Raw genomic sequence first — 14,280 nt, forward strand, 5'->3', positions numbered from 1 at the left:
TCAATTTCCACTTACTTCAAAATGCTTCATCCATTTTCTTGCTAAAATATTTTTTCTCATCCAGAATTTGCATTTTTGCTCAAACAAATAGTCACAATTTTCACTTTGTAAAGCCACTGCCCCCTTTTTAGCTATTCCACAAAAATCTTTAATGTTCCGAGATTCAAATGGGCTTATTATGAAAAACAACAACAACCCACACCTGAAATGTTCTTTGTCTGGGTGGTAACCAGATTAGAGACCCGTTTTAAATTAAGAGTTATTAAAAACTCAAAACTGAGAAATTGTTAACAAAGTACTTGGAGTTGGAACAGACCTTTTAAGGACCCTCTTGGGGGAGGCTCACTCAGGACCGCCACCCCCCATTAATCCATCTAAGAATTGTGAAAGTCTCCATCCCTTCCCTCTGCCTCCAAATGAAAAGGAGACCCTGAAAGGAAGCTAGGGGAGGATCTCAGCAGGAGAAGATCCAGGCTGCCATTCTCCCCCTCCTTCCTACCTGCCACCTTCAACCTCCATTTTCAGAGGTTGCAAAAAAGCCAGAAATCATCAGCTAGTGGGAAAAAAACATCTTTTTGCATCTGAGAGCAGAATTATGTCACAAGGGCTGAGGAGAGAAAAGATGGGGAAGAAAACTAGAATATAAAGCGAAACCTTCAGTTTCTGGGCAACATTTTAGTGTGTGTGTGGTGTTTTTTTTTTCATTGCAATGTAAAATTTCTGGCTTCTACAAGAAAAAGCTGCAAACATTTTCAAAAATTTGCTGTCTCTAAAGCAAGGGAGGGTCCCTACACACACACACACACATTTTGTTTTCTAAAAGAAACAGTGAAAAACTAAAAAATCACCAATAACATAGGAGAGGATGAGATGAGGGAGAAAGAGGAGAAACTCATCTGCAGGAGGTTGGATGGGAGTTGCTGAAAGGAGAAAAAGACCCAATCAGGACCGTTCCACTCCAGACTATGCAATTAGCCTGAGAAGGCCCGTTAACTCTAGCAAACAGGTTTTCATACAGATCAAGTTTATTATAGGCATCCTCAAATCAAAGACTTAAAGTCAAGGTGAGATTCATCCAAATATTCATAATCTATCCCATATCCTAGTATAAAAGTCTGGAGGAACATTGTCCATGGGGTCGCGATGGGTCGGACATGACTTTAACTAACAACAACAAAAGTGTAAAAGAACGGTAGATTTATCCCCCTGTTTAGAAAGTATGTTTCTCTCCTCCTTGGCAATTCGTAATAACCGGGGCTTTGTTCTACATGCAGGCAGAGAGCCTCAGTGGGCAATCAGACACACAGATGTGGTCACTTGTCCTTGACCAGTGGTCACCAACCAGTGGTCCGTGGAAAAAATATTTGCATTTTTTATATTGCACGAAATACTATTTATCCTTTTAAAATTCATATTAGTGGTCTGCGGTGTCAGGAAATTGTTATTTGCCTACCTAGTTGGCCAGGCAATATATAAACTAACTATGTATGTTTGTAGAAAGGCATGATATTGCTTTAAGGCTGTGCTGCATCATGCAAGCATCCTGATTTTTTGAGCTCTGTAGCCAATGTATAAAAGGAAGATTAAATTATGGCTTGTTTGGGAATCTACAGAGACGCTACAACATTGTAAGCTGAAGACATGCTGCAACTGTATATTTGAGCTTTATGATCATTGCTTGATCATGGCTAGTTACTGATTCCTCAAGATACTGACTGTTGTGTATTGAACTGTTTTGCTGAACTGAAAGAAGACCTTGCTTGTTTGTTGTTCTACATTGGTAAGAAGACTGACTGACTGACTTTATATGTGTATGACCTGGAATTGTTTTTGGACTATGACTTTGCCTTTTCCCTAAAAGTAAAGGTAGATCAAACCCCAGTTTGTCTGCAAGTGACTGTTATTGTATACAACCAGTCTCAGTCGTTTTCATGCGTAGGGTACTCTGCTCAACAGTCCACAATCTTGGTTGTGAATCCAGATTACCCTTAACATTGGTTATGGGCCCAGAACACTGAGAGTGGCTGTGACTATACAGTAATATAATTCAGACAGCTGTGTTTGATACAAATAGTCCAGGTGAAAATGGCACAAGAACAGTTGTCCAGCATATCCATAGTAACCCGGTTGGATGGATCAAACTATGCATCCTGGTCTGTGAAGTGTAACCTATTTCTACGCAAGGAAGGACTATGGGGCATGGTTAATAATCCACCAGATGTAAATGTATGGGATCCAAATGATGAGGAAGACGAAAAGAAAATAGCCAAATTCAACAGGGATAACGAACGGGCTCTTTGCATAATTGGGCTGACACTAAATGACCAGCACCTTGTCCATATTCGTGGTGAAGAGTCTGCTGCTAGGTGTTGGAACAATTTGAAGAGGATTTATGTTCGAGATAGTGTGGGTGCACACATACACCTTACACGTAAACTGTTTCATACTCGGTTTCTGAAAGGTGGACATATGTTGGCTCATTTGGAGTTTATGACAAAAATTTTCCAAGAGCTATATGAAAAGGAACTCATTTTTTCTGAATTACAACAGGTGTACATTATTCTTTCCTATTTGGACGAAAGGTATGACAACTATGTTTCTTCACTGGAGGTTCTGACCAGAGATGAACTAACATTGTCTGGCATAACCGGAAAATTGCTGGAAGAGTCCAGAAGAAGGCAGGAAAGAGAACAATTCAGAGAGAAACAACCACAGGAAGAAAAACTGTCTTCATCTGTTTATATTGTTAGAAAATGTTTTTCTTGTGGGGCTAAGGGTCATATAGCAAAATACTGCAATAAGGGTAAGAAAATGCCTACTCGTACCCAAAGGTCTAAAAATGACGTTACTCTAGCTGTATCAGGATCTGCTGCGGGAAACAATGATTTTTGGGTAGTTGATAGTGGAGCATCGCAATCAATTACTAGGAGAAAAGAAAGGTTTGTGAAACTGAATAATAGCAAACAATACATAACATTAGCAAATGGGTGGAAAATGAAAGTGGCTGGTGAAGGTATTGCACATTGTCCATTTATCAATGAGCAGTTGCCAATGTTATATATACCAAAACTAAAATACAACTTATTATCTGTTAAGCCTTAGGACAAGCTGGATTTGTAGTAACCTAGCTATATAGGGGAGATAAATGCCTAATAGAAAAGGAAGGTAAATGTGTTACCGCAAAATTAGAAAAGGATTTATTCATACTGAAGGAGAATCCAGCTATAGTGGCTAATGCTAACTCAGTTTATGATAATAAGAAGCCACATGATGAATGTATTCATCTCCTTCATCGATGCTTAGGCCACACAAATTTCAAAGCATTGAAAAAAACAATAGCATTATCTGAGGGAATAAGGTTGAAACCATGTGCTAAGTACCTCAACTGTAATGCTTGCAATCAAGAAAAAAGCAAAGTAACCCCAGCAAACCGAATGAACGGATTCAAAACTAAACGACCACTAGAGGTAGTATTTGCAGACCTCATTGGACCTAAAAACCCAGTTTAGGGGGAGCCAGCTATATACTGAGCTTAGATGATCATTTCTCAACTAAGGTAGGGTACTCTGCTCAACAGTCCACAATCTTGATTGTGAACCCAGATTACCCTTAACATGCGGGATTTAAAATTACGAATTTAGTGGTTCCTGAGAACTGAAAGGTTGGTGACCCCTGATCTAAACTCAAGTCCCGTGGGCTGGATGCAGCCCCCGGGGTGGTTAAATCTGGCCAATGGGGCAGGCCTGGAAATAGCAAAGGACTGGCCCACAGTGCCTCTGGCAGCCTGTTTTGGCTGGCAAACTGCTGCAGGAAGCTGTCCAGGCCGAAAATGGGGGGGGGGTGCGTGCGGGCCCCCTGCATCCCATTTTGGCTGGCAGGATACTGCAAGATGTGTCAGTCGTGTCTCGCCCCCTCCCTCCCCCGCCAGCCTACAGAGGAGAACCACAATGTTGATCCGGGCCTCAAAGAAATCCAGTTTGACACCCTTGTCCTAAATCTCTGTTTTTTCAATAGACACAGAGGGATAAATCACATTTACACACCATTCAAAGAAGACAATAGGAAACCTAGGAAGGGAGAAAAAGACACACCTCTCCTCCAACAGCCAATAGATAAGAAGGGATCAGCACCACATAAACAAGGACATCCCCCTCCCTGGGACTCACCTCTCTGACCAATCACAGAATTGCTCTGGGAAACACACCCCCATAGTTGTATTGGCAGATTCCCACTTGGCCTTTCATGGAAGGCCTCCTGCAGCACCCTGCCAGCCTAAATGGCATTGTCCCCCCCTGCCCAGTTTTGGCTGCCAGAGGCAGGTCCCTTGCTATTTCCAGGCTGACCCCGTGGGCCTTGAGTTTTACACCCCTGTTTTAAGGACAAGGAACTTGAACTCTGTTATTGTACATGCTGACTACTACAGCCAAAATTCTTTATAAGCAGTCAGTGGATAGCAAGGATACCAGCAAGAAGTCATACAGTCATAAGTGGGAGAAGATGGGTGATAGGAACGATGAGAAGATTAATAGTAGTGCAGACTTAGTAAATAGTTTGACAGTGTTGAGGGAATGATTTGTTTAGCAGAGTGATGGCGTTCGGGGGAAAAACTCTTCTTGTGTTTAATTGTTCTGGTGTGAGTGCTCCATAGCAGGGGTCTCCAACCTTGGCAACTTTAAGCCTGGGGGACTTCAACTCCCAGAATTCTGAGAATTGAAGTCTGGCAGGCTTAAAGCTGCCAAGGTTGGAGACCCCTGCTCTATAGTGTTGTTTTGAATGTAGGAGTTGAAACAGTTTAAGTCCAGGATGCGAGGGGTCTGTAAATATTTCACAGCCCTCTTTTTGACTCGTGCAGTATACAGGTCCTCAATAGAAGGCAGGTTGGTAGTAAGAAGAGTTGCAGAGATGAAAAATTACCTGTCTTCATCAAATAAAAAAGAATAGACCTAGCCTGGAAACCACTTCTGGACTTTGTGCTTGATGTAGGCGGGGGAAAAAAAGGAAATCTAACCTTGGGGTTTGCTAATTAGGGACACTCTTGTTCCACAACCAAAATAGGCAAATTCCTGGGGGAAAGCTCCTCACGATTCCACTTTACCTTGAAATTGTGGCAAAGTTGTAGAAGTTCTCCGAGGAAAAGAGCAGAAAGTGGAGAAGGAGAAACATCGCGCGCGGCCCCCCCCCCCCCCCGCGCGTGAAGAGGTTCCAGCTGGGTGAGGAGCGCTTCTCCTCGTTTCTCATCCAGCGCAGGAATCGGCGGTTCTGCATTGGGGGGGGAAGGAGCCTTTTTGAGTTGGGAGGGGCCTGGAAGATTGGAAGCACCAATGGGAATTCTCTTTACTTTTAAGCGTCATCGGTCTCCGGGCAGAGTCGTTTGTGACGTCACTCTGAAGGATTGTTCGGCGCAGAGAGAGAAGCGGAGAAAGTGGGAGGGGGGATCATTTCGGGTATGGAGGGGCTGCAGCTGAAGGGGGTTTCATGGCAGCTCCACAAGGGACCCCCCCACTTTCTTTCCTCTTCACGATTGTCAGCCAGCACTTTCCTCTCTGTGCATGGAGGGGTGGGCTAGATGTTCTTTTAGGTTCCCAAATTGCCCCAGGGAGCGTCAAAGGGGCGCTTGGTCCTTTCCTGAAAGGGGCTCCCGTGGGGGGGGGCTGCCTAAGGAGGAGATGGGGGCAATCAGCCAGGAGCACCGGCTGAGGCTATTCCGGGGAAGGATGGGAGGGGTGACGGGAGGAAGCGCAGCCCCACTGCCTGTTAGGATCCCAGGGGGCAGCCCACAGTCGTGGAGGGCTGGGAGGCCAAGGGCTGCAGCTGAGAGAGGCCGAATCCAGGAAGGCTCTTTCTCCCAGATCCCTCAGGGGGAAATCTCTTTTTTCCATAGTCTGAGGATCCCAAGGATTCCCTCTGGCAGCTCTGGGGTCCCAGATCCTCCCCCTCCGCCCTCTCGGCATGGATCGCTGAGACACCCCCCCCCCGAGAGAGACTTTGGGAAAGGGGGCGAGGGCAAGAGAGGGGAGCGTGTGAGTGAAGGCGCCCCAAGCCAGCCCGCTCAGAGACCCCCAAGTCTTCTCCTGGCTGGGGCGCTGCGCCTCCCCTCCTGCCATCCACCGCAGCCCAACTCCAGGCCAGGTCGGCGCGGGGGGGCCAAAGGAAGTCCATCGTCCCCTCCAGGGCTGACATGAACCCTCTCTTGAGCTGCGGCCCCCCAAGACTGAAGGGACCCCCCCTCCCACTTTCGCCGCTTCTCTCTCTACGCCGAACTCTCTCCTCCAGCGGGTGAAGCCAAGGGAGACTCTGCCCGGAGACCGATGACGCTGCAGAAGGGAGAATTCTCATTGGCCCTTTTGCTCCTTCGGGCCTCTCCCTATGCCGAAGTCCGAGGAAAACTCCTCCTCCCCCCAATCCAGACCCCCCGATTCCCGCCTCTGGGGCTGGGAGCCTCGGCGTCTTTCTCCTCCCTCTTTGGGGCAGCATCAGAAATAATAATAATAATAATAATAATAATAATAATAATAATAATAATAATAATAATAAAAATAATAATAATAATAATAATAATAATAATATCAGAGTTGGAAGGGACCTTGGAGGTCTTCTAGTCCAACCCCCTGCGCAGGCAGGAAACCCTACACCACTTCAGACAAATGGTTATCCAACATTTTCTTAAAAATTTCCAGTGTTGGAGAATTCACAACTTTTGCAGGCAAGTCGTTCCACTTATTAATTGTTCTAACTGTCAGGAAATTTCTCCTTAGTTCGAAGTTGCTTCTTTCCTTGATCAGTTTCCACCCATTGCTTCTTGTTCTACCCTCAGGTGCTTTGGAGAATAGCTTGACTCCCTCTTCTTTGTGGCAACCCCTGAGATATTGGAACACTGCTATCATGTCTCCCCTAGTCCTTCTTTTCATTAAACTAGGCATACCGAGTTCCTGCAACTGTTCTTCATATGTTTTAGCCTCCAGTCCCCTAATCATCTTTGTTGCTCTTCTCTGCACTCTTTCTAGAGTCTCAACATCCTTTTTACATCGTGGCGACCAAACCTGAATGCAATATTCTAAGTGTGGCCTTACCAAGGCATTATAAAGTGGTATTAACACTTCACGTGATCTTGATTCTATCCCTCTGTTTATGCAGCCCAGAATTGTGTTGGCTTTTTTAGCAGCTGCTGCACACTGCTGGCTCATATCTAAATGGTTGTCCACTAGGACTCCAAGATCCCTCTCAGAGGTACTACTACTATTGAGCAAGGTACCACATATACGGTACCTGTGCATTTTGTTTTTTTGGCCTAAATGTAGAACCTTACTTTTTTCACTGTTGAATTTCATTTTGTTAGATAGTGCCCAATGTTCAAGTCTGTCAAGATCTTTCTGTACCTTGAGCCTATCTTCTGGAGTGTTATTCCTGCCAGTTTGGTGTCATCTGCAAATTTGATGAGTTCCCCATCTATCCCCTCGTCCAAGTCATTGATGAAGATGTTGAAGAGTACTGGACCTAAAACAGAGTCTTGGGGTACTCCACTGCATACTTCCCTCCATGTGGATGTAGTTCCATTGAGGATTACACGTTGAGTGCGGTTGGTCAGTCAGTTATGAATCCATCTGGTGGTGGTGCTGTCTAACCCACATTTTTCTACTTTATCTAGTAGTACGTTATGGTCTACTTTATCAAATGCTTTAGGTGGGTTTCAGCAGGTTCTGACCAGTTCTGGAGAACCAGTAGTGGAAATTTTGAGTAGTTTGGAGAACATATGGACTACTAGCCTTGATCAAGGCAAAGCAATAGATGCAATCTACATAGACTTCTGCAAAGCTGTTGACTCAGTGGTACATGATAAACTTCTCCTAAAACTAAAATCCTACGGCATTTCAGGACCTCTTCACAATTGGATAAATGCCTTCCTGTCAAACAGACAACAAGTGGTCAAAATTGGCAATGCTCTGCCAAATCCTGTTCCTGTCAAAAGTGACGTTCCCCAAGGCAGCGTTCTTGGACCAACGCTCTTCATACTATACATAAATAATCTCTGTGACCTTATCTCAAGTTATTGTGTTCTCTTTGCTGACGATGTTAAACTATTTAACACCACCAACAATACTTCTACCCTTCAAAAAGACCTTGACTTTGTATCCGATTGTTCTAAAACTTGGCAACTCCAAATCTCAACCAGCAAATGCTCAGTCTTACATATTGGGAAAAAGAACACTAACACTAAGTACAAGCTTGATGGACATTACCTTACAGATGACCCCCACCCTGTTAAAGACCTTGGAGTTTTCATATCAAATGACCTAAATACCAAAGCCCACTGCAACTACATAGCAAAAAAGGCTCTAAGAGTTGCAAACCTAATTTTATGCAGCTTCTTTTCCAAGAACTCTACACTACTAACCAGAGCACTCAAAACATTTGCTAGACTTATTCTTGAATACAGCTCACCTGTCTGGAATCCATACCACATCTCTGACATTAATACAATTGAACGCGTCCAGAAATATTTTACAAGAAGAGTTCTCCGCGCCTCTGAAAACAACAAAATACCTTATACTACCAGACTTGAAATCCTGGGATTAGAAAACTTAGAACTCCACCAACTCCGACAAGACCTGTGTTTAACACACAGAATCATCTATTGCAATGTCCTTCCTGTAAAAGACTACTTCAGCTTCAATCGCAATAATACAAGAGCAAACAATAGATTCCAACTTAATGTTAACCGCTTCAATCTTGATTGCAGAAAATATGACTTCTGTAACAGACTTGTTAACGCTTGGAACTCACTACCTGACTCTGTGGTCTCTTCTCAAAATCCCAAAAAACTTCAATCAAAAACTGTCTACTATTGACCTCACCCCATTCCTAAGAGGACTATAAGGTGCGTGTTTAAGAGCACAAAAGTGCCTCCTGTTCCTGTCCTATTGTTCCCTTTCATTATATCAAATTAATATAGTTGTTGCATACTTTTGCTTATATATATGTTTATATGATGTGTTGTTGTTTTATGTCAATGTTTGCGTATACTGTTGTGACAAAATAAAAAAAACAAACCAGTAAATACCGCCTCTGACTGGCCCCGCCCCCATCTATTCTCTGCCTTCTGAGTCCCAGCTGATCAGAAGGAAATGGGGATTTTGCTATAACCTTCCCCTGCCACGCCCACCAAGCCACGCCCACAGGACTGGTAGTGAAAAGAATTGAAACCCACCACTGGGCAGCATCCATGGGATCTGCTGGGCTCCTCCTGATGCTGCTGGTGGGGACGCTGGCCCTGATCCCCGGAATTGAAGGGGGGAAGGAGATCCCCAGTAAGGAGGGCGCTCGGCGGGGGGAGGAGGGGGGCGAGGAGGAGCTGTCAATGCTCCCGGGGGAAGGGGGAGGAGAAAGGGGCTGAGACCCCAGTAATGGGGAAAGGGGTCCAGGGCAAGAGAGGCGGGAGCCTCAGAAGCCTCGATCTCCGCGTGGTCTCTGCTCCCCCCCTCACCTCACTTCTTTTGAAGAGAAATATCGTTTCCAAATAAATGCAGCTTTCCCCACCTTTCCAGATCTCTGCCTTGATTTGAAATAAACCTTTAAGCTCAATAAATCTCACAAACATTTTATGTAATGAACAAGCTGGATTTTTTAATCCCTGCCGGTTGTTCTTTAGAATAGAATAGAATAGAATAGAATAGAATAGAATAGAATAGAATAGAATAGAATAGAATAGAATAGAATAGAATTGAATTTTAAATTGGCCAAGTGTGATTGGACACACAAGGAATTTGTCTTGGTGCATATGCTCTCAGTGTACATAAAAGAAAAGATACCTTCATCAAGGTACAACATTTATTTATTTATTTATTTATTTATTTATTTATTTATTTATTTATTTATTTTTGTCACACAGTATATATAAGCATAAGCATGAATTAATTATACAACCTATAAGCATATATGAGTATAATGAAGGAAAACAATAGGACAGGAACGGTAGGCACGTTTGTGCTCTTATGCAGGCCCCTTACAGACCTCTTAGGAATGGGGTGAGGTCAATGGTAGATAGTTTTTGGTTGATGCTTTTGGGATTTTGGGAAGAGACCACAGAGTCAGGTAGTGTATTCCAAACATTAACAACTCTGTTACTGAAGTCATATTTTCTGCAATCAAGATTGGAGCAGTTAACATTAAGTTTAAATCTATTGTGTGCTCATGTATTGTTGCAATTGAAGCTGAAGTAGTCTTTGCAGGAAGGACATTGTAATAGATGATTCTATGAGTTAAACTCAGGTCATGTCGAAGGCGAGGTAGTTCTAAATTTTCTAAACCCAGGATTTCAAGTCTGGTGGTATAAGGTATTTTGTTGTATTCAGAGGAGTGGAGTACTCTTCTTGTAAAATATTTACAATATTTACAATATGTGTAAATAGGTAAATACGTATATTTACATATTTACAATAAGTGTAGCCATATTTTATTGTAGCCTTTTTTATTGCATTCTTTTTTCTCTATTAGCTTGGGCTTGAAGTAGCTGTTTTGAAAATCTATCTCAGGCTGGCCAATTCTAACTGCTGTAAGGTGGGGTTGAAAAGAGAAGGGAGGAATGTTGTGTCTAGGTAGCATTGGAAGAAGATGCCTCAGCTGTTTCTCGCCTGAGGGGATCTGTGCTCTGATTGGTTGCTGTGGGTGGAAAGGGGGCATTTCCCTTTTCCCCGCCTTTTTCATCTGGGCGCCGTTTGAGATTTACCTCAGGATGTTCCTGAGTGTCTTCTCTGCTGCGAATGTTAAATACATTTATTTTTATTATTTATTTATTTTGTCACAACAATATATGTAGGTATCATACAAAAAGGTTATATAGTATATAAACACATATATGAGTAAATATTAGGAGGTATAAGCATATATATATATATATAGGAAGAAGAAAAGAAAAACAATAGGACAGGAACGGTAGGCATGTTTGTACGCTTATGCACGCCCCTTATGGTCCTCTTTATATTGATATAAAACTACCAGTTTGTTTCCGTGTCTCCCACTTCCTTTGGACAGCAGCTGCATATTTCCTCCACATTAAACCTCTTCAGTTGCTCCTTCCAGTCGTGGGTTTTATCCCACAAAGTTTCGGTGATTCCAACAATGTCACACCTGCCTTTGGGCTCTACCTTCACCCCGTTTCTTCCTCGTACTCTGAGCATCTTTGCAGAGGCCTCTGAGTCCCCTTTTTAATGACTCAATATTTGGTTTCTACATCTCCTCTTTTGTGTCTGAGTTCCCCTTTTTTCTTTCCATTTGGTTGATTCCCCTGAGATTGGAGCTTCCAATTAGCTTCTAAAACTTCCCCTCCTTCTCACTTCGGATTCACTTTCAAGCCCTCCAGATGAGGCGAGCCAGCCGGTGTCCAAAGCCGGCCTTCTGGGTCCTTGTGAGGGGCAGCTCATTCCCCGCCAGAAGCCCCCCATGTGGGTGTCGTGGACCATGGTCCAAGAATATGGATATATCATTGGTTCAGGTTTTCTTAGGCCTCACAGCCGGGAGAACTTGACTTGACCTTTTTCAGTGCTACATGACAGACATGATTTATAGTACCCATAGTTTTGCTTTCCCTGAGTTAGGTTTCTATTCAGGTAAAATGTATGATTTCCTGAAAACCATGTGGTATTTTGCTAATACGTATACTCTAAACGCTCGCTGATTGGTATTGATAACTTTCTATATGCTAATTCCCTCCTTGCTGTAGTTACCCCTCCCTGCTAAAACTGCATAATAAAAGAGACTGTTGCGATCTAAGGGAAAGCTTTTTAACAACCCCTTTCTTCGTGCTCTCTCATCTTGAAAAACTTCTGGTGTGGTGTCTTTTATTCAGCTTCTTTCGTCCTTGCGAGGACCTCCTAAATTGTCTCAGCGAGGGCTGAGATTCGTTCCTGCGGGAACCCAGGACAACATCAACAGGGAACCTAGGACAACAAATACGTGTTGCAGACCAACAGCAACATCTGGGGGCTCGTCCTGTCCTGTTGTGTTGTCCAGAGGCGCGATCGTTGTCTAGCGGTGCGTCACCTTCACCCTCATTGCTTACCCGTCGGGACGCGACATGTGCACACGTAAGTAATGGGCTCCTCGAACTCGAAAGTCTCATCATTGCATAGGATGAGCTTTACACTCTGGTGAAGAAGGCTAATTGTTTGCAAAAAGTTAATGGCACCACTGTCTATCCTCTTTCTAAGAAATCTCTTACCTCTTTTCTAGTCTCCTTCTGTCTCTGTAGCTGCCTCTGCTCCCCCTGCAGACACAGCTCTTTCTCCCCCTGCAGCGTCTCCCCTCCGCGGAGGATACAGACACGGCTGCAGGCACTCTTTCTGCCTTGGTTGCCTTTTCTTCTCTTTCTCTAAGAACTGAACCCCGATATCGGCTTACCCTTTAAACCTCAATCCAGCAGGAGGGGACAGCCGATACACGAGAACATCAATGTACGGGTGCTTAAAAATTTAAAAGAAGCTGTTACTTCCTACGGCATTTACTCTCCGTTCCTTCAGTTCCTATGCCTGCTCATTCCTTTCCCTCCTCCTCCCTTTCCCCCCACTCTGAACCTTCAAAGCATATTGAGCTAGAAAGCGTATTGTACCAAATGCCTGTTTCTTCCATCCCTGCTTTGAAAACTGCCTCCTTTCCCCTGCCTGCCTCCCTTCCCCCAGAGCACCCCTCCCTTTCCCCCATGGGTGCGATCGCTCAGATTAAGCAACTGATTTGGTTTAATTGCTTCTCTATATCTGGAAACAATCTGGAAAAGGATTTGCTCACAGTGACTATATGGAAAAAATTGGGAACTTATTTCCATGAAAGTCCAAGAGCCCCTGTAACAATTCTGCCCAAGTGGCACATGATCTTTGAATGCCTCATTTTACTTGCAGACGTCACTTAGACAGTTTGTCCGGACCTCTGCCTTATCAAAAATGACTTAAAAGGATCCACAATCAGTCATGATTTAAACTGCTGAGTTTTCTCAGACAAGTTCCCCAGGTCTTTAAATGTTGTTTGATGATGTGTGTGCTTGTGTATGTATGTATGTGATCATTTTCAGACCTGCATAAGAATTGTAGAGATAATTGTGATGCTTGATTTGCATGGAATGTGTGTATGTGCAAAACTCATTGAGAAGGTGTGAAATTTCTGTGTTGTCTTTTGGATTTGCAAGAAATGTATGCATGTGTGAGAAATTGTCTCTGCATGTGTGTATGTGTGTGTCTGTGTGTGTATCTGTCTGCATAAATTCCGTATGCAAGCAGCCAGGTACTTTTGGAAAAATAAAAAAATGTATTTTTCCTTTTGCAAGCAAGTGAGTTACTTTTGGACATTTTTTTTCTCTTCATATGCATGAGAGTGTCTTTCCAGTGAGTTACTTTTAACTTTTTTCTCTGCCCTCTGGCTTATCTTAACTACTCCCCCCTTCGTTCCTTGTTGTGCCAGGGAAAAGGGTGGGCTACGGGGGAAAACCATTCACCCCCACTCCATTTTTTTTTCTCTCTTCTTTCTTGTCTGAGAAGGGAGGGACAATTAGGCTCTCTGGAAGCATTGCTTTTGTAAAAAGCTATGTAAAAAACTATGCAGATATATTTTCTTTTTCACCATGAAAACAATTTTGATTTTAATTTTTAATCATGCATACAATTTTGATTTTGCTTTTAATTTTAATTTTTTATCTTTTCTGGAACTTTTTGAGGTTTAACCTGCCTGATTAAACCTATACCTTTATAAATGTTTTCAAAGCACTGAGCTGACTCAAACTGTTTCCTTTAGTTTTGTATTTTTGCAGCTGTTCACATACATCATAAGAGTTGGAGGGGACCCTTGGAGGTCTTCTAGTCCAACCCCCTGCCCAGGCAGGAAACCCTACAGCATTTCAGACACATGGCTATCTTCTTATGTATGGATGCATTTTTTTTTAAGCGTAAATCTGTTTTTTGGAAAATGCACTTAGGTTTTCCACACAAACTGACTCACCCTTATTTGCTGTTTGTATTGTTTCTTTTTCTTTTTTAGCAGCACAATATGTGCCCTGTTTTAGGAACTATTTCAGAGATGAGTTAGAAAGTTATAGGATGTGATAAGTTAGAAGAATGTGGTTTGTTTTTGGAAGTTTTTGATAGCATGGATTTGTTAGTGACCAACTTCCACACATGAATAAAAAGGGTGGGAGTTGGGTTTTTATTGATTGATTGTCTTTTTCTCTGTCTTCCACATAGTACCTTTCAACCTCATCTTAGACAGTCTACTCAAATAGTAAAAACTATTTTTCAATCTTAC

The 14,280-nt window shown here is 43.1% G+C and overlaps 1 protein-coding gene across 1 annotated transcript in view; it reads left to right on the top strand.

Annotated features, from left to right (window-relative positions):
* Positions 1-2,199: 2,199 nt before the first annotated feature.
* Positions 2,200-14,280, top strand: part of LOC131193642 (zinc finger protein 197-like) — a 34,764-nt gene continuing 22,683 nt past the window's right edge. Inside the window, exon 1 of the mRNA XM_058174069.1 lies at positions 2,200-2,406. Within this exon, the coding sequence (XP_058030052.1) occupies positions 2,200-2,406 (207 nt within the window). The remainder of the gene's footprint in view (positions 2,407-14,280) is intronic.

This window comes from Ahaetulla prasina, chromosome 2 (genome assembly GCF_028640845.1).
Source record: "Ahaetulla prasina isolate Xishuangbanna chromosome 2, ASM2864084v1, whole genome shotgun sequence".
Lineage (NCBI taxonomy): Eukaryota > Metazoa > Chordata > Lepidosauria > Squamata > Colubridae > Ahaetulla > Ahaetulla prasina.